Source organism: Dermatophagoides farinae, chromosome 5, assembly GCF_024713945.1.
Source record: "Dermatophagoides farinae isolate YC_2012a chromosome 5, ASM2471394v1, whole genome shotgun sequence".
Taxonomy (NCBI): Eukaryota; Metazoa; Arthropoda; class Arachnida; order Sarcoptiformes; family Pyroglyphidae; genus Dermatophagoides; species Dermatophagoides farinae.
The window spans coordinates 233,258-255,718 of NC_134681.1; the positions used below are offsets into that span (position 1 = coordinate 233,258).

General features: G+C 28.4%; 2 protein-coding genes across 18 annotated transcripts; one reads left to right on the top strand and one right to left on the bottom strand.

Moving 5' to 3' along the window:
* The first annotated feature begins 1,082 nt into the window (after positions 1-1,082).
* On the top strand, positions 1,083-11,885 carry LOC124498812 (uncharacterized protein ZK1073.1). Of its 8 annotated transcripts, none has more exons than XM_075731003.1 (11): positions 1,083-1,315; positions 1,919-3,651; positions 5,283-5,343; positions 5,435-5,466; positions 5,824-5,925; positions 6,336-6,583; positions 7,226-7,488; positions 7,669-7,763; positions 7,836-7,906; positions 7,975-8,009; positions 8,096-10,171. In XM_075731003.1, exons 2-11 carry the CDS (start codon positions 3,441-3,443, stop codon positions 8,106-8,108), a joined length of 1,131 nt encoding a protein of 376 aa, XP_075587118.1. In that variant the 5' UTR covers positions 1,083-1,315; positions 1,919-3,440; the 3' UTR covers positions 8,109-10,171. The 8 variants fall into 8 exon arrangements, 5 of the variants coding, with proteins under 5 accessions (XP_075587118.1, XP_075587115.1, XP_075587116.1 ...); XR_012832235.1 differs by adding an exon at positions 11,699-11,885 and having other exon boundaries at positions 1,093-1,781; positions 7,669-7,906; positions 8,096-11,576; XR_012832234.1 differs by adding an exon at positions 11,699-11,885 and having other exon boundaries at positions 1,093-1,781; positions 7,669-7,906; positions 8,096-11,572.
* Graf (GTPase regulator associated with FAK) lies at positions 10,249-21,394 on the bottom strand. Of its 10 annotated transcripts, none has more exons than XM_075730996.1 (10): positions 21,323-21,394; positions 19,031-19,142; positions 15,710-15,985; positions 14,979-15,601; positions 14,829-14,907; positions 13,844-14,719; positions 13,664-13,769; positions 13,450-13,609; positions 11,920-13,387; positions 10,249-11,803 (listed from the first exon to the last, which is right to left on the bottom strand). In XM_075730996.1, exons 3-10 carry the CDS (start codon positions 15,861-15,863, stop codon positions 11,712-11,714), a joined length of 3,558 nt encoding a protein of 1,185 aa, XP_075587111.1. In that variant the 5' UTR covers positions 15,864-15,985; positions 19,031-19,142; positions 21,323-21,394; the 3' UTR covers positions 10,249-11,711. The 10 variants fall into 10 exon arrangements, with proteins under 10 accessions (XP_075587111.1, XP_075587109.1, XP_075587107.1 ...); XM_075730994.1 differs by having other exon boundaries at positions 21,233-21,344; XM_075730992.1 differs by having other exon boundaries at positions 19,031-20,364; positions 21,323-21,338.
* Positions 21,395-22,461: the final 1,067 nt, after the last annotated feature.

Here is a 22,461-nt window from a genome sequence, read left to right on the forward strand (position 1 = left end):
AGAAAAATCACAATAAGTGAATGTCATCATCAATCGTCATTTTTTCGTTTTCATTTGCGTTGATAGAATCTAGTAGAATGTAGTAATATATATATATATGATAGAATGTAGTAGTGGTAACAAGCAAGAATCGTAGCCACAAACACACCAACAAACAGGTCCTATCATTATAATACCAAAATTTTAGTATTCTTTACTAGGTTTTTTTTATTTGAAAGCTATGCACCAATTTTTTTTGTTTATTTGATTCGTACACGTAACACTTGAAATATAACACAAGATAAGTGTTTTAGAGTTCACCAACATTGTCTCATGGTTATTTATTTTTTTTTTTTTTTTTTTTTTTTTTTTGATAGATAACATACAACACAATAGATCTGCGTATGTATATACTATTATTATTTGATTCAATGACGTCAACCAAAAAAAAAAAAAAATCCTCTAAGATCACATGAAAATTCGTATTCGTATACATTATTTATATTGTCCATTTATTCTATATAATATATATACATCTTTATGGATCCATACTCTTTTTCTAAAGGGTATTTTCCATCTAATATAACTTGAATGTTAAAGTTTATTATTAGTCCAATGTGGCATCAGAATTATACATTTATACACAAACACACGCACACACACACACACACATGGTATATGTGTGTATGTTCTGGTTATGACTTTGATGCCATGAAAAAAAACAGGCGTTGTTTGAAGTTTGTGTTTTTTTTTCTGATGATCCGGGCATCAAATTCTAATACACTCCACACACACACACATACATTACGCATACACCCAAATGAAGAATAAGAAGAAGAAGAAGAATCAAAACAGAACCTGAAAAAAACATAGTAGCATAGATAATAGTCAATATATGGGTGGAGATGAAATTTTTATTGTATTTTCATTTTTTTTTTTTGAATCCAGAATTTATTTCAGAATCAAAATTCTTAGATTCATTGCTTCTACTGAATACTACTACCACTGCTACATAGATTGTTTATAAATTCTATATTCAATTTTATTCTTGTATTCCTTTTTTATTTTAGTTTGATTCGCACTTATACATAAACCAACAACAACAACAATAACACACACACACACACACCCGTCTCAGAACTATCAATGACAAAAAAAATATATATTAAAAACTGGAACTGAATCTATTGTTGTTGTACACACACACACACACACACACACACACATTTGTTTGGAGCGTTGAGAATCTAAAAATTTTTTTTTTTGTTTTCATCACCATCATCATCATCATTTTAACATTGGGCCTGACTTTATCGGTATATGCGCTTTTTTTTCGGTAATGTTTATTATATTACTTTATGTGTATAAATTTGAAAAAAAAAATTTTTTTTTCATTCATCCATTTCATTTCATTTCATTTTTCATTATTTCATGCCTCTATGGTATTTGTGTGTGTGTATAAATGCAAATGTATGAATTGTATTGGTATTGGTAGTTGTGTGAATCCAAGTAACAAAAAAAAAACAAAAAAAAAATCCATTGATCTATTACACGCGCACATATCAACCAACCAAATATCATCACATCAAGAAAATATCAAGAGAATCATCACAAGAAAAAGGAGAAAATTTTTTTTTTTTTATAAAATAAAATAAGAAATGAATAAGTAGCGTGAGAATGAACAATATTCTCTTCTTTTTTTTTGCATAGAATTTTTTTTCATCATACATAGTGGATGAATGTCATATAACATTGAATCATCATTCGCAATATCATCGTCAAAAATTCATTGGATCAAAATTGTAAATTCATTTCTTTTTTGCAGAATATTTTCACTTTGGCCTTTACGAAAAAAAAAAAAAATTTTTTTTCTCTTTTTCCATATATATAAAATATAATTTACCAAAGAATTTCTTTTCATTTTTTTTTTCTTTGCCAGCCAACCATACAATCAACAGAAGAAGATATTGGCTGATATTCATTCATTGGGTTGATGTGATGAAAAAAAAAAAATAATAATAATAATACAGTGGTGCCAATTGATCATCGACTACTAAAGAAACAACATCATCATCATCATCATTATTATTCTGACAACAAAATCTCCTTAACAAACTACAATATATAATAATTTGATAACATTGAAAAAAAAACAACAACAACAAGAAAAACAAATTCATTTGGTTCATTATTCAACTTTGCTTTCTTTTCTAATTTTTTTTTTCGCAGATTCCAATCATTTTGTATTCGTTGTTTGTGTTTTTCTGTCTGTGTTTGTCTGTCTGTTGTTTGTGTATAGATGGATTTTACATCACAATATAATCATCAACAGAAAAAAAAACTTGTTTGTATGTACACATTATGATTGTTGTTGTGAATTGAAATTTTTTTTTCTCTCGTTATTTTTATTATTATTATTGTTGTTGTTGTTGTTGATGATTTTATTATTTTTACGCTATTTTCTTTTTCACTCTCTGTGTAGTGTGCGTACATGTCAATTCATCACTTGTGGCGGTGTTGTGTGTGTGTGTGTGTGTGGGTGCGTTTGGATATTTTAAATTCGTGTTTACTTTATTATAAATACACACACACATTCATTATAATATTCATTCATTCGTAGTTTTTTTTCTGGTTTTTCTGCAAAACTGCAACAAAAATATAAAAACAACAACAACAACAACAACAACGACGACGACTACAAGGACAAGCAAAAAAAAAAAATGCGAATTTTGAATCAAACATCACCACCATAATTATTATTATTATTATAAAATCACGTACTTTATTTTTCATATATCATTGAACACTTTTGACGATTCGTATGTATGTGTGTGTGTGTGTATATGCGATTCGCATTCATTCATCATCCATTTTATTTTTCGCTATTTGTTTGTTGAAAACAATCATCACATGATTGGATAACAGAAGACGACAACGACAACGGCGGCAACAACAAAAAACATAAAAAGATTCATATTTGTGTTTTTGTGTGTTTGTTTGTGCTTTTTTTTCTCACATAACATTTTGTTTATCATCCATATTGGTTTGTTTGTTTCCCGATTTCACAATAATATATATTTGACATTTTTCTGATGATACAACAAACATAGCCATCATCCGAATCATTGCATTATTGGTGGTCGTTGTGAATTTAGCAATTAAAAACAATTTAAGAATTTTTGTTTTAAAAAGAATTGTCCATCTTTCATCATCAACAATAAAATAACTAATAGTGACCTTAATGACTAGTGTTATTTTCTTTTTCATATCCGATAATATTCAAACCGTCGTCGATGTAAACAACAAACGTCTTTCCTGTACTGAAAATTGAACAACAACAACAACAACAGTCATTTTTCTTTCAAACTTTCAAACTGTTATTCATCCACCCACCCATATCCACCCTGCTTCCCCTCTCCAAAAAAAAAAATAAATTTTTTTTTTTTTGAAAAAACATTACAATGGCCAATAATTTAACAACATTGGAAGAAAATAAAGAAATGGATTCATCAAAAATTTTGGCTGAAGCATGTGCTGCAGCAGCCGCAGCTGTCGGTGCACAATCGACAAATTCACCTACAACCAGTGCACATCCACCAATACCAGTGCCAACAAAAACTCTTTCATTCAAAGTAAATGATCAGATTGGTGATGTTCAAGTCCATATTCAAGGTATATAACAAAAAAAAATTATGTTTATGAAATTCAATTACAAATAGTGCACATGTATGAAGCTGAATCATGGATGCATCTATAATTTTTTTTTATTTGCAACACTATCTCTCTAATTTAATTGTGTGAACATTGTGTGTGTGTGTGTGTGTGTTTGTCGAATTGCAAAAGAATCTCATACATTCAGTAATAATAATAAAAAAAAGCTGAATAGAATAAATAGAATTTATGCAATGAGTAAAAATGAAGATACTGTCAAAAAGAAATTCTTGATAATGTTTATATAATAATCTATCAGCAACAAGAAAAAAAAAAGATCGAAAGAAAAAAGATGAAAAAAAATCGCGTGCAAATATTGCATTAGATATTAGATAGATTCAATCACTAAAACGCACTCACACACACAAACAAACAAAAAAAAACAAAACAAAAAGAATACGGTGCATTAACAAATAATCTACTGAAATCAATATTATTACCACAAAAAAATGTGGGAGAAAATATAGAGAGAGAGAGAAAGAGCAAGAATTATTTTCAAAGTGATTCATTCTAATATACATCAATATTTATACTCACAAACACACACACACACACATGGAAAAAAAATTTTTCTAGAACCATCTGGACTAATTATTCTGTTAATGATGATGATGATGATGATGATTATCATGAAAATAGTACTCACATAGAGAGATTGAACGAACAAACAAAAAAAAAATACAACTATGTGGCCATTCTATTCAGCTATTTTTGATATTAATGATAATGATGATGATGATGATAAAAATAACAACAACAACAACAACAACAACAACAACAATATGCTTGAATGAAAAATGTTGATTCGATGTGAAAAATATATAGATCAAAGATTGAGTAGAAGAAAAAAAAAGAATTGTCATTATATAAAAGAATTAATTGTGGTCTGTGTGTGTGTGTAATGATTAGTTTGAGTGCTGGAAAAAACTTTTTTTCCTGTTTCATTATCATACATGATGCAATTAGATTATCGCATTAAATGTTATATATATACATTTGAAATGATGATCATCATATTGTTATCATCATGATTATTTGAATCAAATTGGTGATTATTTTAATCATTTGAAAGGAATAAGAGTGAAAGAAAATCGCCTGACACTGTCATAATTATCATGAATTTTTTTTTATTTTATTTTCAAGGAATCAGATTTAAAAAAAAATAGAGATCAAATTTTCAGAATCAATGACTTTTCTGACTTGACTTTGATATTGTAAATCTGCGTAGGCGTACACACACATACACACACACACACACACACACACGAATATAAAGTGCCATATGAAACCGATTGTATAGAAGAAAGAAAAGAATCGGCGACAAAAAAAAAATCTAATTAAAATCATAACATTGAAATCCCATTAATTCCAGAATATGATGGTGGTAGCATTATATAATGGATATATATAGTTTTACCATAATACTTCATAGAAATGTAAAATTTTGATTGAAAAGAATCTCTATCTCGATTTTGATCTAGGCATGAGGACACAAATTTCATATTTTGATTGAAATGAATTGATTTTTTTTCCCTTGTTTGAACTTATTATATCTAATTATTATCTTCTTTTTTTTCTTAACTTACACACAGGTGAATTGGACGAAAAGAAGGCAATTTTTTTGACTGTACACGATATCGGATTCAATCACAGGTTGGTTACATTTGTGTTATTAAAATTATTCATTCATATTCAATTTGTGTGTGTGTGTTTTTTTTTTTGTTCATAATATCAATATTCATAGATCAATGAAAGATTTTGTCGATCTTGATTGCCGTAAGTTGATTTTTTGTTGTTGTTTAATTGCATTTCATTCATTCATTCATTCAGTCATTTTTTTTCACCAAAACAAAAACAAAAAGTTTGCGAAAGAAATTTTCTGTTAGAATGTTAGAATGTTTATATGATAATTAAAATTCAGGAATTTTAACATGTTTAGATTCTATTTATATATAATATATACAAAAATGAAAACAAACGAATAACGAATGATATGAATGTATATGAAATGTTTGTTTGTAATTCTAATCATTATTGTGTTTGTTATTATTTTTTCTTAAATTTTCTTATTTTTTTTTCATGGAAACATTATAATATTTATTATATTATCATATTGTGAAACAAATCATCAAGTATCGGAAATTCGTATGCGTTCTGTGTTCATTCATGTTGATGTACCGGGACAAGAAGATGATGCAAAAGATTTGGAACATTTTCCCACTATTCAACAAATAGGTAAGTGTATTTGACTATGAATAATATGTATGTGAGAAATATAATTCTCAAAAGTAAAAGATTGAATCATTCAATCGAAAATATGTTGTTGTTGTTGTTGTTGTTGCTGCTGCTGTTGTTGTTGTTAAATCCTATACTATTTTGAATTTCCGTTTTTTTTTGGTTATGTAGTGTTCAGTGTTGAGTTTAATTTCCGTTTTTATTCATGTATTCCGTATTTTCTAATCATTCATTCATTTCTTTTGTATTTTCAATTTATTCTCACTATATATTTTTTTTCGATTATCATTTTGGACGTGGAATGTTTTGTTAATAATAATAATATTGTTATATCGTTTTCGTTGTTTACTTTGTATTGGCATAATCCATATATACTATTTTTTTTTTATTGTAATATGGACAAAAAAAAGGCGAAGAAGTGCTTCTTAAAGTGCTCGATGAATTGAAAATACAATTGTGTGTTGGCATCGGTGATGGTGCCGGTGCCAATATATTGGCCCGTTTTGGACTTGCTCATCCTGAACGTATACTTGGCTTGGTACTTATCAACCTCGTTTCATTGGGCGTTGGATTCTTAGAATCTATAAAGGAGAAATTCTTTTCCAAACGTCGAAGCTCACAGCAATTATGTCCTGAAGAAATTGTGACCATGCACAAGGTAATCATAATTCTTTATTGTTTATGTGAAATGAATTTCATTCTGTTGATTTAATCATCAACAATGAGCACACATATATATATACTGAGAATCATTTAGTTTAGTTTTGTTTTTGATTGAGAATATTCTTTTTGTTTTTTTTCTGTTTTTTTTTGATAATCAGATTTATTCTCTGTTAGTCACCTTCTTTCATATAGTTGTATTAGTTTTCATCATTACAATCATCATCATCATCATTACGTTTCGTTTCATTATTATTATCTTTCATTCTTTTGTTTTTGTTTTTTTTATTCTGTGAATTTCTTTTTATTTGTTTACTTGTCTCTCTATCTCTGTGAAAGAGAACAATCATTTTCCGGAATATTTTTTTTTAATCTTTGTTATTTCTCGATAACACTTAATTCTTTACCATATAATAATCATAATAATAATAGACATTTTGTGGTCTAAATTAACTATAATAATAATAATAATGACGTTAATCTTCTTTTTTTCATTTATTATCTTGTTATTTGTCTTTCATTTTATATACATTATATAATTGCAAACAATGATGATAATGGTTCAACAACAACAACAATAATTATAAATGGGGAAAAAAATCCATGTTGAAACAAAAAAAAACAAACAAAAAATAAATAGCTTGGTAATACTGCCGGTGATGGTCTCAAATATTTGGTCGATAATTACAGTAGCCATATTAAGAAGATCAATTCGACCAATTTACATAGATTCATGTCTGCATATATGAATCGTAAAGAAATTGTTGATCTGGGCAATTTGGATATATTATTGGTTACTGGTAGTAAATCACCATTTGCAGCTGGTGTTGAACATATTTATACCAAATGCGACAAACAGAAAACATCATTACTCAAGGTGGATAATTGTGTAGATGTTGTCAGGTAAGCATTATTATCATTTATTTATTGAACAAAATTTCCAAAAGATCATATGAATGAAAAAAAACATAATCAATTATTCAATATTATGCAATTTATATTATTCACTTCTATTTATATATCCAATTTTCTTATCATCATTGACCTTTTACTTTTTAAATGTTCAAAAAAAAAAAAAAATAGTCAATGCCCGGAGAAATTTGCACAAAGTCTTCTTTTGTTTGTCAAAGGGCTAGGATTTCTGACTTCATTACAGCTGCCAGGAATCACACATGGAGGTAAGGAAAAATTTAACAATGATTGTTATATGATATTTATTGTAAAAATCTCTGATCTATATTATATCAAAGGCGATACACCGCCTAGCAAATCAAGCCTAGCTGCCATTGGAAGACGTCGCACACTTTCCATGGAAGAATATGTGAGTTATTGAAAATTCTTGATTCAAAGAAAAAAAATGATTCTAATTCTTTTTTTTCCATTGAATAGGATATACCTCGAATGAGACGTCTATCATTGACCAAGTGAGTACATAAAAATCATGTCCAATATATTCAAAAATCTCTTATTGATGTATTAATATCAACATATCACATTTTAATATTTTCAGAGATTCACGATAAAAATCAAATGAAATACAGCATCCAAAAAAAAAAAAAAATAAAAAAGAGACAAAATCGAGTATTGTTTCATCAATTATTTGATTGTATCATTTGTTTCCATCATCCATTCAATTATTCTTCTTCATTCTTATATAATACTATCCTTTACTTTTTATTCTGCTCTTGGGTTTTGAATAAATTACAAATTCTCATACGAAAAAAAAACATTTATAAATTAAACCAAAAAAAAAAATCAACCCGGTTATACATCAAAAAAAAAATCATCACATCATGTACATCAAGCGACAGCTATTAAATGAATTGCCACAAAGTGAACCAAAATAAATCAACTAACCAGCTAATCAACTAAACAATAGCTATCAACCATAATGACTACAATACAGCATTAACAACAACAAGAATGACAACAACATCAAACATCACATTAAATTCCACGATGATGATTATAAAAATGAAAATGGAGTGAAGAAGACAAAAAAAAACATCAACATTGATTATCATTGTGAATTTGTGTGCTATCCATTTACGAACAAAACAAACGAATTGAATCTTTGATGATGACGAATATTAAAACAAACAAACAAAAAACCGGGAAAATACCTACTATACACACACACACACACATAAGCAAACGTACTCGACATTATCATTATTATTATAAATAACTATAAATATAAATACAAAAACGGCAACATCAACTACTGATGAAGAAAAAAAAGCATAGCATACGTTGTGGCCTAAATTTTATTTCATTGTTTGTTCGTTAATAATTGAAACTGTTATGAAAAACATAAAGTTGAAATTGTAATTCATTTTTTCATTCTCTCTCTCTTTATCACTCATTTGTTTCTTGTTTTTTTTCTTGCTATATTCTTATTCATTGAAATTCGATACGATTTGATCATTTTTTTTTCTTGATATTATCATTCTGTCTGTGTAGTGTTTCTTCGATTCATAGCCAACAAATATATATATATATATATGGTCAACAGCGACACCAGCAGAATTCTAAAATTAAAAAAAAAATGATGAATATTACTTCATTACATTACTTTTCATCATCATCATCAATTTTATTTCATGATTGATTAATTATTTGTTATGATTTTTTTTTGTGACACACTAAAAAACACATTAAACACACACACACATATAAACGCCAAATACTATTACATAAATATTTATATGATGATATGATAAACACACTATTACTACTACTACTACTACTATTCAAACAGGCACATTCAAGAATCCAATTTTTTTTTGCTTTTTTGTTTTCATTTGTCGACGAAAAAAAAACAAACAGAACAGATTTAATTTTGAACGAAAAAAAACCATATAACAAAACTTTATATGTAGTTTAACGTGATTATTTAGCCTATTCTAATGGCACAATAAATATCCGATCCGTTGGCTTGATAATGACTTAATATTAGCTTCATTTTCAATTCTATATATTCTTATATATTCGTATCTCTTTCACTCACCATAAAAAAATAATGAATTCTAAATATCAATGTAGAAAATGAATATAAAAAAAATGTAGAGAAACAATTTAACAAGAGCTGGAAAAAAATTAAACAAAGAATTTTTTTTTTGTTTGTCAGAATTCATCAAAAATATTCAGTTTCATTTTTTTTTGTTTTTGTTGTTGTTATTCTTTGTTTATTCCGGTTTTTATTTTTGCTTCACTCCCTTCTTGTTGTCAATTTGATTGATCAATTATTTTATCGATCAATCGATTGATTGATTGATTGATTGATTAATTTTTTTTTCAACGTAGTCATTTTTTTTGTCTGTTATCTTGTTTGTTTAATTTTTTTTCTTGTTCATTCAAAAAAAAAAATTCTCTGCATTCTTTATAATTATTATCATTATTATGAACACATTCGTACCAGGAAGTTCATTCAAGCACACACGCACATACACACAGCAAAAAAAATCCAAAGAATTCATTATGGATCTATTTATGATTGATTAATGAATATTATCATTATTATTATTATTATTAATACTTTATCGTTTAATGATTATTGATTAAAAACTCAAATACAAATATTGCACTTTTTTTCTGTTATTATATGAATGAAAAAAAAGGTGATTGAAAAAAAAACATCAAAATAAACAAAAACAACAAATCCGATTGGAATAATTTATTGAATCGAATGGAATAATTGAATATATCGGATACAAACTTTGAATATGAAAGAATTTGACCATTTTTTTGGGGTTCAATATTCATTTCATACATTATAGAAAATATTTTTATTTGGTTTCATATTTGGCAAATCAATTCCAAAATAATAATGTGGACATTGATGAATTTTTTAAATTTTTCACTGACTTAGTGTGTGTGTGTGTATGTGTATGTGTGTGTTTGTTAACGGGTGGAGAAAAATCACTTTTCATTTTCGGATAAATAAATTAAACAGACACATATGAAATGAATGATTGAATAGTTTCAATGATCAAAGAGAATAGAATGTGTGTGTGTGTGTGTGTGTTATAAAAAAGAGCTTCGTTTTTTTTTGCAAAAATAATTGAAAATGGTAATGTAGAGAAAAAAAAATTGATAAGAAAACAATCAATGTCATGAGATCAGACAAACATACGCAATTTGATTATGATTACTTGATCGGTCGATATCGACCAATAACTGTTTTTCGTGTATTTTCATATGTGTGTGTGTATGCATGTGTTCTTCAAATTCAAATCATCATATATATAATTCAAGTTTCACAATGAAATTTTTTTTTTCAACAAACAAAAGAAAAAAAAACTGAAAAATCAACAATTTTTTTTATATGAAGAAAATTTTTAGCAAAACAAAATGGTATATTATATTCACTCTTTGATGCTTAAAATGTATATATAGTGTAGCTGTGTAATAAGTGTGTTTGTGTGTGTGTGTGTTTGTCATCGGATAGCCAAAAAATCATATGAGACAATCGATATGAAGCAACAACAACTGTAGAGAATCAGGAGAGAAAAAAATATGGCGGTAAAAAAAAAATACAATGACAAGAACAAAGAAAAAAAAATTTGATCCAAATAAATATATATATGGATATATGATAATGGAACATGTGAAAATAAAAATGTTTATCATCATCATTATCGCTACCATCATCATCATCATCATCATTATTAATGATTATTACACATATCGGAAAAGTATGTGCCCCCCATTTTTTTTATCTGTATGATGTGATGTGCATAATTTATATATTTATTATTAAATGGAATGGACAACATCAAAAGTCAATTTAGAGGGCAAATATTTCAATAATAACAAAATTGTGAAAGAAGAAAGAAAGAGAAATACAAGTAAAATGAAAAATGTGTGCATGTGTGTGTGTGATTGGCTACCATTATTGTCAAGAAAGGGGAATCAAAATTCAAAAAATCAATGCACTGATTTTCCGGTTTTTTTTCCAATGAAATTCTTTCACAATGTTTTCATCGTAAGTATGTGAAATATATGCTATGTAATACAATTCAAAATAGAATCCAATAGACTGAATTGATTTTGATAGACGATCTATTTTTTTTTATTTTTTTTCATTTTCTTCATCGTAACGGCATTTCAGAAGAATAACAAACTCAATCAATATATTCAACATAATTGAGTGGTATGAGACCAGTTTTTCCATTCAATGTGCCCTCAAGCCAGCCTGGTTCCCGTGATGGTCGAACTGATGTGTTGATGAAATGAAAGCAAAAAAAAAAAGAATCATTAATGAAAAAGAATAAATTAAAAAAACGATTGAATTGAAAGTTGAAAGTTTAAATTTGTCAACAATGCTCATACCATTTGTAATGATCATGTTTGGTTGAAATGATAGTTCAGAATCGGTACCACCAATACAAACATAACGTGTTCGTACCGTTCTACCAATCGATGATTGTGGTGGTGATGATGGACTGGAAATACTTGCATATATCGGTTTGCTAACGGGCGGTTGCTGCTGTTGTTGTTGTTGTTGTTGATGATTAAACTGCTGTTGATGATGTGGATGATTCACAACACTGCCACCACCTGCACTACTGCCATATAATTCAATAATTGGATCGGCAGTTGTCGAACCAGTTTGATCGACAATTGGATTTCTATTCATTGCCGATGTCGTTGTTGCCGATTTAATCATTGTAGCCGGTGGCAATTTATATGGGAATTGTGAATGTTCGGGTGTCGATGGTAATGACGTCGATGATGATGATGAAAAATTTACCGGTCTTGAAGAATGTTGTTGCATTGATTGTGTATTTGGTATTGATATAAAACCACTTTGCAAAGCTATCGATTCATTTGTTATTGGACTATAGTTATTTTTACTGATTGATTCTAATTTTGATCCCGTTTCATTACTATCTGAACGAAGGAGACTTGCATAATTTGAATTTGGTGGCATTATACCAATACTAGTCATTGGTCGATTATAGATTATATTTGAATTCGGTCCAGTCGGACTTTTTTTCTGCATTGCATCACCTGAAAAAGCGGCGGACAATTCATTATTATAATGAAGATTTTGATAAGAAATTGAAGGTTGTAATAAATGATTCGAATTGGTTCGAATCTGTCCATATATAGAATTGGCCGGAATTTGTTTATAAAACATTTGATGCTGCTGCTGTTGTTGTTGTTGTTGTTGATGTGGCTGTGAATACAAGTGTTGCTGTTGTTGTTGCTGTAGTGTATTGGCCATTGTTGAAAGTGTCGTCGATCCTAATGATGGTGACGGTGATGATGATGATAAAGAAAGATGGAGTGCACGGCGTGATGCCGTATTATTACAATTAAGTTGCTGTTGTTGTTGTTGTTGTTGTGGTTGAATTTGATAATGTGGATAAGTAGAATAATTGATTGAATACTGTTTTGAATGTTGTGCATGTAACATGGCCGTTGAAGATCCATTCATATTTTGGCCAACAGAATTCAATGCATTCTGATTATTACAATACAAAGCTCTAGATTTTGTTTGTATATTTGCTGTATGTAATTGATCTTGACTGTTGCTTCGACATATATTCGTTGGTGATTGCTGTTGGTTCAACGATGGCGGTAATAAACGATTATTCATCGTAGACATTGGAGTTTCATAGATTGTTTTGGCATAATGTTGCTGTTGTTGTTGTTGTTGGCTAATTGGTACGTTTGGCAACGGACGTTGTTGTATCTGACTATTCATATAATTCTGATTAACTGTTGAAGTTAGATAATTGGTAATTGGTTGGACTTGTTCTAATTCCATTTGTGTTGGTTTAGTCAGAAAAAACTGTAAAATAAAATCAGATGATAAGTGTGTGGATGATTACTACTTATTATTATAAAAAATACCTTCTCATAGTTTTCAATCAATAATTCGGCAATAACATTGACAAATTTGATATCCATAATTGCAGCAACAGATTCTTCTGCTGTACGTAGTAATGTTGGACCAAAACAAACACCAAGATTGGATGAAGTCATCAGATTCTTGTCATGTAATTTGGCAACTCTATTAAGGATAAAAAAAAATTCGATTATCAAAGCTTAGATAAACAATACATACTTTTGAAGATGTTCAATAAGAATTTTAAGAACTTTAAAATTGATCGGTGGCAAACGATGCACAAGTTGATGAATCTTTTCGATTCGTAAAGCTCTATTTTCCAATTCTAATAAAGAAAGAACGAATAAAATTTATAAAGATTGGATTCGAAATAATAAAAAGCATAAAAACAATACATACTCGCAGCTGTTATGAATAAATGATGTAATTGAAATGTCATAATTGGTTCGGCTAAATTCCGAAGATAGCTTTTCAAAGCACTGGTCAATGTTTTTGTTTCAAAATCCTCTGAATCGACATTAAAATTTGGTAATAAATCTGTACGATCAATATCATGTTCATGATCTTCATGATTCTGATTGATTGACTTAGATTGTGCAAACATATCCATCAATGTACGAACACGGCTAGCTACACCAACCATTCGATAAATTCCTTTTTGATCTAGGCCATGAGATTCGATTGTTCGAATACATTTCTTAACAAACCAATAACCTTCAGCATCCAATTGATACGTTTCATTTAGATGACTATCAATAGTGTTTTTCAAATTATCACTATTAATTTTATTAGAATTTTGTTTTCCCGATTTTTGACCACTTAAATTCGTCGGATATGGATCACGAGCATTCAATGTTTCAAGCCAATACTTGTAATCTTCTTCAGATATGGCCTGAAATGTATAAATGACAACTTGAGCCGAACCATCATTTGAGGATGAATTCGTATTCTGTGAATTATTGGAATGTTTTTGGATAGCCATATTATTACCAACACTGCCACTATTACTACCTCCTCCATTTGTTGTTGCAGAATGATTATGACCAGAATGGTGATGATGATGATGATTAGAATTCAATATTTCTGGTTGTGCCACAATATCAAAACAGAAACGTCTATCAATGGTATCCTGATTTCTTTTAATACATTCTTTTATGGTAATCTCGTCTGTAGATACAATTTTCCCAGTAGTTTGAGTATATTGTATCATTTTCAAACGTTTTGTTTGTTTATTAAATTTGCAAAAATGCTTAGTCCATGAGGTAGTGAAAGCTTCTATAAATATATAAAAAAACAAAATTAAAAATCATCAACACATTGGTCACCGGCCACTCCACAACGGAAAGATGGCCGAATATCTTATTGTTCAAAAAATGATACAAACTTTTTTCCATTAAAAATAGATAACCTTGACGGGAATAGGTCTTTTTGGATGAACATGAATCTTGAAATTTTTGACGAAACTATCGAATGATCAAGAAAAATTCATAATTAATCAATCATTGATTAATTTATTGAACAAGTGAAAGCTTACTTTTTCTTGATTATCAAGCATTTTTTTACGCAATGATTTAGTTTCTTCTTGTGTCATGTTGAAATTATTTCGTGTCCGCTGTAAACGCATCTGTAATTCCATTTTCACCGAATAAAAATCGGTAGCAATTTCATGGCCTTGATGATAGAATGTTAACCAACCGAGCATAAAACTTAGCACAGTTTCAACGAATTCAAATTTTTTCCTTTCATTCACTTCTTGTAATTTCAAAACATATTCAGACATTGCTTTGAAAAAATGTTGCTGTTCCATAGAATTATTGGCATCGGCTTCCCATAATTGTGTTTCACTTTTCTTCACAGATAGATTGAGGTAACGTTCCAAATTTTGGCAATATTTTGCTGTCTCTTTTTCAAATTTCTTTTTAGCCTCTTTTGCGCTACCGATTTGATCACGACGAAATCGTTCAATTGGTTCAAGAAATGCTTCATCAGCTTTTTCAAGTAAACGATCACGTTCATCCTCAATAGTGGACAAAAGACGGGCAAAATCTTTGAATGAATTAGCAATAACCATTTCATCATCGGTTTGTGAATTGCCTATGCATTCGAAATTGAAATTATTCAATGTATCAGATAATGTACGCTGTGCTCGGCTTAAATCTAGATTTTATATTTATTTATTTATTTTTGAAAAGGAAAAAAAACATGTTAGAAAAAAGAACATAAAAAATAAATTAGGCTAACAAAAAAAAAAAATTTATGACATACTTCGAGCGGCAGCGATTAAATCTTTAATATCTTTTATCAAATGCTTTATGGCCGTATTGGTCAGATCTAATTCACGTTCATGTGATTGTAATGTTTCACGAAAAAATGGCGAATCCGTTAGGCCATCAGTAAATTCTAACGGTAATAAGCCCATTTTGATTTAATTAATAATTTAATTGTTTGTCGTTGTTGATCAGGAATGAAATTTTTTTTTTTTAAAGTCAATTTCTTTTTGGACAACAGAATTCCCAATTTTTAGCAGCTATGAATGAAAACCTAGAATGAATGAAAAAGAAAAAAGAAAAAGAAAACAAATTAGATTTGATAGAAGAAAAAAAACAATACAAAATATGGTCACTATATTTGTTGTCACATTTACGTTATTAATCTGTTATTAAGATTTTTTCAATTTGTTAAACCTTTATTAACGAGATGCGATATATATATAATTATTACAACAAATTTTGTTTTGTTTGTGTTTATATAATCACCACCAAAAATTAATGTATCAAACGAAGAAATAAAAAAAACATGAAGTTATGTGGATGAAATAAAAAAACGAAAATAATTGAATTTGGATTTAGTAATTTATTTTGGATTAAATTATCATCAAAAACAACAACAACGATTGTCGTCGTATAAAACACACACACACACATAGAAAGTGTACGATTTTTCAACCTACACACACACACACAAAAATTCTGGCTAAATACCGTCACATAACCAACAAAAAACAAACGAATTTTATTTTTTGCTATTAGCCAATCTTTTGTTGTAATAACAAAATGAAGACAAACTAAACTAAACAAACAAACAAATCACGCATCCATAGGGTTAGGCAATTTTTTTTTAAATTTCTAGAGTTGTTTTCATCGAAGTTGTTGTTGTTGTTGTTGTTCAAATGTTAATGAAAGCAATGTAAATTGGTAATATATGGCCGACAATTTTTGTTGTGTGTGTATGTGTGTGTGTGTGGACAACTTACATATATGAAAATGTAAGTATCGTACCTTCAATGACAGGAAAGAAACCAACCAAAAAAAAAAAAAAAAAAAAAAATCTACCACCTGAAAAAAAATAAACGACAAGACGATATGGTTAAAAGTAAAAATTGATTCGTTTCGCACTCGTTGAATTCTTTTATTTTTCATCATCATCATCATCATCGCTAATGTTTTACATCATAAGTACAAATTTTTGAAAAAAAAAGATTTTTACATTGGTAAAAATGGAATAATCTTTTTCATGGATCATAAATATAGATATGGCAAAGAAAACGAAAAAAAAATTTGGTTACCATATGCACACTATTTGTTGGTTTCCGGTGAATCGTCATTATTATTATTATTATTATCATCATCATACCCACCACAGTCTCTAATGGCGATGAATGGTTCTACATCCATCATCAACAGTCTAAATTATTTTTGTTATGACTGAATTTTCTGATGAACATTTTTGTTTTTATCTTCTTGCTTTTCATTCAGTTTATATATTGAATAATAGAAAGCAAAAAAAAAAAAAAAATTCTAAAATCTTAAATGTGTGTGTGTGTGTGTGAATTAACATAACACATAATCTTATTATTTTTGAATGTTTATATAATAACACAAAAAAACAAAAACAAAAACAAAAAACAGTAAATCAAAACATTCAAAAGATTTTTTTCAAGTTTAATTTCGTTTTGTTTCACTGTATAAACAAACGGTATATAAAACCAACATGTCTCTGTGTGTGTGTGTGTGTGTGTGCGAGTGTGTATGTTTGATGAAGATAATTGAAAACAAGAATTATCTAAACAAATAACGAAACAGAAAATAAAAATTCACATACAAGACCAATGACATTACAAACAATATACATACAAACATTCAATTTTTTTTATATATATAGCACACACACACACACATCAAAAACAATGTTGTTCTCAGAATTTTTTTTTTTTGTTTATTTTGATTTTGATTTCTGAATAACAACATTTGTAGTAACGATATTCCAAAAAAAACCATATATACACACACACAAAATAATGATGATGATGATGATGATGAATAACAATGAAATAGTCAAATTTATTGCTTAATGATAATTATTATTACTATTAGGGCCATTAAAATAATGAATGAATTGATGGAAATGATGGCTTGATTTGATATTATTATAGCAGATTGAAAAAAATTACTGTTTTTTTCCAAAGAATTTCATGTTATATAATATGGAAATAGAATGACAAATTCTCAATCACAAAAACAAAACTTTTTTTTCATTTGAACAAAAAAGAAAATTTTTCATTTTATGACACACACAACACACACATTAATATAAAAAAATAGCAGTAGATTATGATTAATATATATCGTTATAATCGAAAAGGAATTTATTGAATTCAATAGGCGTTTCATTGCCGTTATCAAACACACGGTTGGTTACTAGATTTGGCTACTATTTTTTTTTTTTTTTTTTTTTTTGATTATTATCGTGATGATGATTAGCACAAAATTATGATATTGTTGTTGTTGTTGTTGTTGTTGTTGTTTTTTTTGACTTTCTGTATATCACAATTTCGATCTCTATATCTATATCTAGTTTTATTATTACATACCAGATATGAATCAGGCAAAAAAACAATAATAATCGATAAAATAATGGTAACAATGAGAAACAATATATATATATATGTTGAATAAATGATTTTTTTTTTCATTTCTTTTGCGTGGTGGTGGTGGTGGTGGTGGTGGTGATTCAAATGATGATAACAAAAACGAAAAAAAAAATTCTATCCGATTTTTTTTTCGTTTATTTCCTGGAGACAAACCACAAAAAAAAAAAAAAAAAAAACAAAGCACATCGCCTAAAAACCACTATATGATAGATTATGATGATGAAAGAAAATTTTGAGTAGAAAACAAACAAACAGAACAAAAGACAAAGACAAAGAGAAAGAAAAAAATCCAATCACAATCGATCACGCAATCGATAATGGGCATCCAATCAAACTGATGATCACAGAAAAAATTTGAATAGATTGAATTTTCATTTTGTGGGAGAAAAAAAAATTTCCCAAAATCAAAAAACAACATAAAAACATAAACAGAATTTTGAAACATATGATGATGATAATATATAATAAAGAATGAAAAATATATAGAGCAAAGTCAAAATAGTTTAAACAGTTGTGGATTGAAATAGAATAGAATAGTATGAGAGCCAGACAGAGACAGAATGTGAGAAAAAAAAAACAAAAGAGAAAAAGAAATAATTTTCATTTTGCATATAAAAACAATAATAATAATAATGAAAAAAAAGAGCTAAAATTACCTGAATTGATGAATAACAACAACAACAACAACAAAAAGATGTGACTAAAAGATTATCAAAATGACAATGATGATGATGATGATCCAAAATAAGGATAATGTTGTCTTGTTGTCTTCGTGCGATTCGATGTCATATTGTCATCATCATTATCATCATCATCATCATCACCAACCAGGTATTATATTCAATGATGATGATGAAAAGAATATATTGAAAAAAAAACGAAGCAAAAAAAAATAAAATAAAATTTGTCAAACTATGGAAAATAATAATGAAAGAAAACAATGTCACCAATTATTATCATATGTCGGCAATGATAATGATGATAATAATAATAATAAGATGAAAATAATAATGAAAACGTGCGTGACATTTCATCATATATAATATGTGTGGATATATGCTGTGTATGTGTTTATGTATGAAAATTGATGAATTTCATCAGTTTGATTTGATGTTTTTCATTCATCATGTTGTTGTTATATTGTAGAAAAAAAATTTAAAAAAAAACAAACAAACAAACACACGTACAACACCATATAATCATTAGATTTTTATGACATTTTTTCACACACACACACACACACACACACACACACACACATTGATCGGCGGTGGTGATGATAATGATGATGATTACATTTGTCCAAGATATGTGGATCAATTTCTACATTAATTTGTTGTTGTTGTTGTTTTTTTTTGATAAAAATAAAATTTTTATAAAAAAAATATATATATTTTTGGCACAAAAATTAAGATAAAAGTTTGAAAAGATTAACAATTTGATCATGGAATGGAATGTAATGTGATGAAATACAAAAAAAACAAACAAACAAACAAGAAAACAAAATTGTCATAATCATTTGGCCGATAATTAATGATGGATGAAATGAAATTTTTTTTTCATTTACAAATCAACATAGATGAGAGATGGATGAAAAAAAAAAATTTTTTCGTTAATTGATTGCATGGATAATTGGATCAACATTAAAAACAAACAAACAAGCAAGCGAAAAAAAAATTAAATTAAAAATCAATGATTCATTAGGGTCAATCAATCACGTCATCGATATCGATATATTGATATTGATGTATAAGAGTTGGGGTTCTTCATACCAATCAAAATTCAGCATCTTTTTTTTCTCATGTATTGATATATATATCAAAAAAAAAATATCATGTTGTTGTTGTTGTTGTTGAATGGAAATAGAAATAGAGCAAAAATTCACATATTTTTTTTTGGTAATAAACAAGTACGAATGTTGATGTTGTTGTTGTTGTTGTTGTTGAAAAAATGCAAAGAAAGCGCGAGAAGGGACTAGCGCACTCACAAACTAAAGGAAAATGGTAAAAAAAAAATTTCAACAAGCGCGTCACACTACCAACAACAACAACAAAACGAAATGAATAGGAACGTTAAAATGATTTTTTTTTCTCGGTCTCAAGAAGAGAATAAGAAATGATCATTTTTTTTGCTGTTGCTGTTGCTGTTGTCGTTGTTGTTGTTGTTGTTGTTTTTAATGAGAAAAGAAAAAGAGAGGAAACACACACACACATCACAACACAAAAAAAAATTCATGAAGAACGATCGAATGAACCATAGAAAAAAAAATATCTTGATATATAGTAATATATCAATAGCTTGCTTGATGAGATACTACTACAAAAACAACAACAACAACATTTTGACCATTGAAACATGGGATAGAATGATGAGATGTATAAAGAGAATGTGTATTTTGTGTATGTAATTCAAACATGGAATGAAGAAAACATTGAGAGATCATCAAAAAATAATAATAATATAAGAAAAAGCTTGTTCAAGATAATGATGATAATGTTTGATGTATGTATGTGGATGGCAACTAGTTGCTTAGTTCTTGTTGTTGTTGTTGTTGTGGTTGTTGTTGTGGTTGTTGTTGTTGTTTCTTTAGTGCGTGGCGTGGTGGTTGATCCAAACGATGTGTGTGTGTGTGTGTGTATGCGTGTATGTGTTTGATGAACACCGTTTCTGGTACAGATAGCAATGAATGCTGATGATGATGATGATGATGATGATGATGTAAAAAACGAGTTACGCTAACATATTCCTTTTGCGCTTATTACCATTATCATCATCATTATGAAGGATGTATATGAACTAAAAATAACGAATATTTTTTTCGTCCGTTTTTTTTTTCTTTCTTTCTTTCTTTCTCTTACTTTATAAGTTAGTGTATATAGAGAGAGTTTATTTCTCTTTTTCAATTGGATCATTCAACATATCAAGAAAAAAAAACCATACATACATACAAACATCAACATCAACAACAATGGCTTTATTTATTGGAGCCAAAGGCGATTCAATGTGTTTCTTTAGTTGCGAATTTTTTTTTATTTTCTTTGATCCTGATTGTTGGGTCTATAATCAAAAAAAAAAAGAAGAAGAAATATTCAGATCTATGTACCACTACCATACAAATGAAAAAAAAATTAGTTTTTCATTCCGAATCAATATTGATAAAGTGTGTGTGTGAGCATTTTGCTATTCTCTAGCATTGTTTGTATTATTTGATCATTGCATAGATTGCCATCTTTTGGATAGAATTTAAAATTATTACATCATACTACTGATATTTTGAGCGCAAGAAATGTACAACGAAAGTAGGGAATTTTATTTTTCAAGTATTAGTGGTATGATTGGTAGTACATATATATGGATATGAACTTTAGAATTAGCTAGTAGTGGTATTAGTGCTATATATAAGTATCAAGCAAGAAAAATTAAAGCAGTAGTACAGCGGTAAAGTAAAGAACAGAAAAATTAAAGCAGTAGTACAGCGGTAAAGTAAAGAACAAATGCCATCGACGCTCAGCATCCACGCACGTAATGAATTATTATCTATCTCTTTATGTCTATTTATTTTATCTCTTTATGACGCTTAACGATTTGTCGGTAACTGCAACTTTTACACTCGCCAAGTGCTTGCACTGTGTATTAACTTGGCATTTAATGCGGCGAATCTGAGCCGGCCATTCCTACTTATTTTCAGTACAAACATAACTATTTAGTATGAGCTACTCAGTGTGTGTTTGTGTGTGTGTTTTTTTTTTTTTTTTTTTAACGGAGCATAACTCCTAGCTTTATTTAAAATTATCAAATAATGAAAAATGTAAATACAATAGGAAAAAAAAACGAGAATAAAGTCATACAATGATAATAATCATGTAGATAAGAGATAAAAAATTAAGAATAGAGCTTTAAATGATGAATTTAAGGCGTTCATTCATATCCCTTAAGCGTCGGTGGACGAGATGGGAGAAATCAGATAGTTTGTTGTTATTTAACAATTTTTCAATTGTGGAGGTCAAGTGTTCGTTGCCGTTAATTTCAAAGATGTTCATAATGTCATCAAACATCGGACATGTGGTAATGTGGCTATAATTTTGTG

Excerpts from the sequence above, each read along its gene's own strand:
- LOC124498812 (XM_075731000.1), top strand. The coding sequence starts at position 3,441 with ATGGCCAATAATTTAACAACATTGGAAGAAAATAAAGAAATGGATTCA. Across the intron at positions 3,652-5,282 it reads TGTTCAAGTCCATATTCAAG|GTGAATTGGACGAAAAGAAG; the intron begins GTATATAACAAA and ends ACTTACACACAG. Across the intron at positions 5,344-5,434 it reads GATATCGGATTCAATCACAG|ATCAATGAAAGATTTTGTCG; the intron begins GTTGGTTACATT and ends CAATATTCATAG.
- Graf (XM_075730996.1), bottom strand. The coding sequence starts at position 15,863 with ATGGGCTTATTACCGTTAGAATTTACTGATGGCCTAACGGATTCGCCA. Across the intron at positions 15,602-15,709 it reads TTTAATCGCTGCCGCTCGAA|ATTTAAGCCGAGCACAGCGT; the intron begins GTATGTCATAAA and ends TATAAAATCTAG. Across the intron at positions 11,804-11,919 it reads AAACATGATCATTACAAATG|TTCGACCATCACGGGAACCA; the intron begins GTATGAGCATTG and ends TCAACACATCAG.